The sequence below is a fragment of the Ceratina calcarata genome, unplaced genomic scaffold, assembly GCF_001652005.2.
Source record: "Ceratina calcarata isolate Rehan_Ccalc_2016 unplaced genomic scaffold, ASM165200v1 scaffold4897, whole genome shotgun sequence".
NCBI lineage: Eukaryota > Metazoa > Arthropoda > Insecta > Hymenoptera > Apidae > Ceratina > Ceratina calcarata.
The window spans coordinates 1-1147 of NW_017173293.1; the positions used below are offsets into that span (position 1 = coordinate 1).

General features: G+C 49.4%; 1 protein-coding gene across 1 annotated transcript; it reads right to left on the reverse strand.

Moving 5' to 3' along the window:
- Positions 1 to 45: 45 nt before the first annotated feature.
- Positions 46 to 1134, reverse strand: LOC108627978 (B-cell scaffold protein with ankyrin repeats-like; the record flags this gene model as incomplete). The annotated part of the gene is made up of 4 exons (XM_018029607.2): positions 1070 to 1134; positions 784 to 974; positions 402 to 474; positions 46 to 333 (listed from the first exon to the last, which is right to left on the reverse strand). Coding segments are annotated over exons 1-4 (586 nt in total), but the record flags the coding sequence as incomplete, so codon positions are not given.
- Positions 1135 to 1147: the final 13 nt, after the last annotated feature.

The window sequence follows — 1147 nt, forward strand, 5'->3', positions numbered from 1 at the left end:
GACGGATTCGAGTGATTTACAATTTTGATCGAGTCGACTGCTCACCAGCTGGATGCATTTTCATGTATCCTTGAAGCGGAAGCTCGAGGCCGTTCGCAGAGACGACGGGGGTCGGTGCTGGCACGATCGAGTAATTCGCTTCGATGGGGTTTAACGGGGTGGTGGTAGTGGTGGTGCTCGGTTCAGGGGTTACTACCGGCGATTGGCCTGGCAAGATCAGAGACGTTATTGGCCTCGCGGCCGGTGGCACCGAGTAAGCCTCGCTTAAAGGCCGCGGACGGCAATAATCCTCCTTATCGTTAGTGGCTTCGTTAGTCGACGATGGATCCGCATCTGGAAATCCACGTTCGATACATTCCTAATCGAGAAACCATACGAAATGAAACGAGGAATGCACTCACTCGCAGCTTGGTCTGTCGTGGTCTCGCTGATCACTTTCAGGTAGCTGTACATGTTAGTGAACTCGTTCATTTGCTGCGAGGATCCAAGGGGATGCCCGAAACATGCAGAAGATAAATGATACCAGTTAATCGACCGAAGCGATCGAACTTTTAAGTCGTGCCAGGATCGCAGATTTCTGCAATTGCATCTGCGACCCCGAATTGTACAAATCGATTAATTTTTAATCAAAGCGTTTATTGCATCGACAAAGGACTGAAATGTTTTACGATAGGAACTGACTCGACTTTGGCTAATTGAATTTGATTAATTTGCGTTAGAGTTATTAGAAGTACCGGATTCCATTCGACTAACTTTCACGTCGCTTTAAAGGCGATTTTGTACCATGTAGCCACGAAGCTGATGCGCCAGTCTCGCGTGTCCCGCTTGTTCCGCAAGATCCGCGGGCGTCAGCTCCGACACGTTCCTCAGGTCGCAAGCTATCTCGCCCCCTGGACACTCGAGGAGCTGCCAGGCCAGTCTCTCCAGGCCGAAACGTGCCGCGAAGTGAAGCAGTGTCGGGTTCTCTTCGGGACCTAGTCATTTCAATTTATTTATGAGATAAACAATTAAACAGTCGTGGTAGATGTAGCCGTTTCGCGGTGCCTCGAGATTCGACACGAGTTCTTACCGACCAGCCTTTCTACGAGTCCAGCAGCGAGCATACAGATTTAACATATTTATCGTACCGTGTAAACGTTTAATCGAC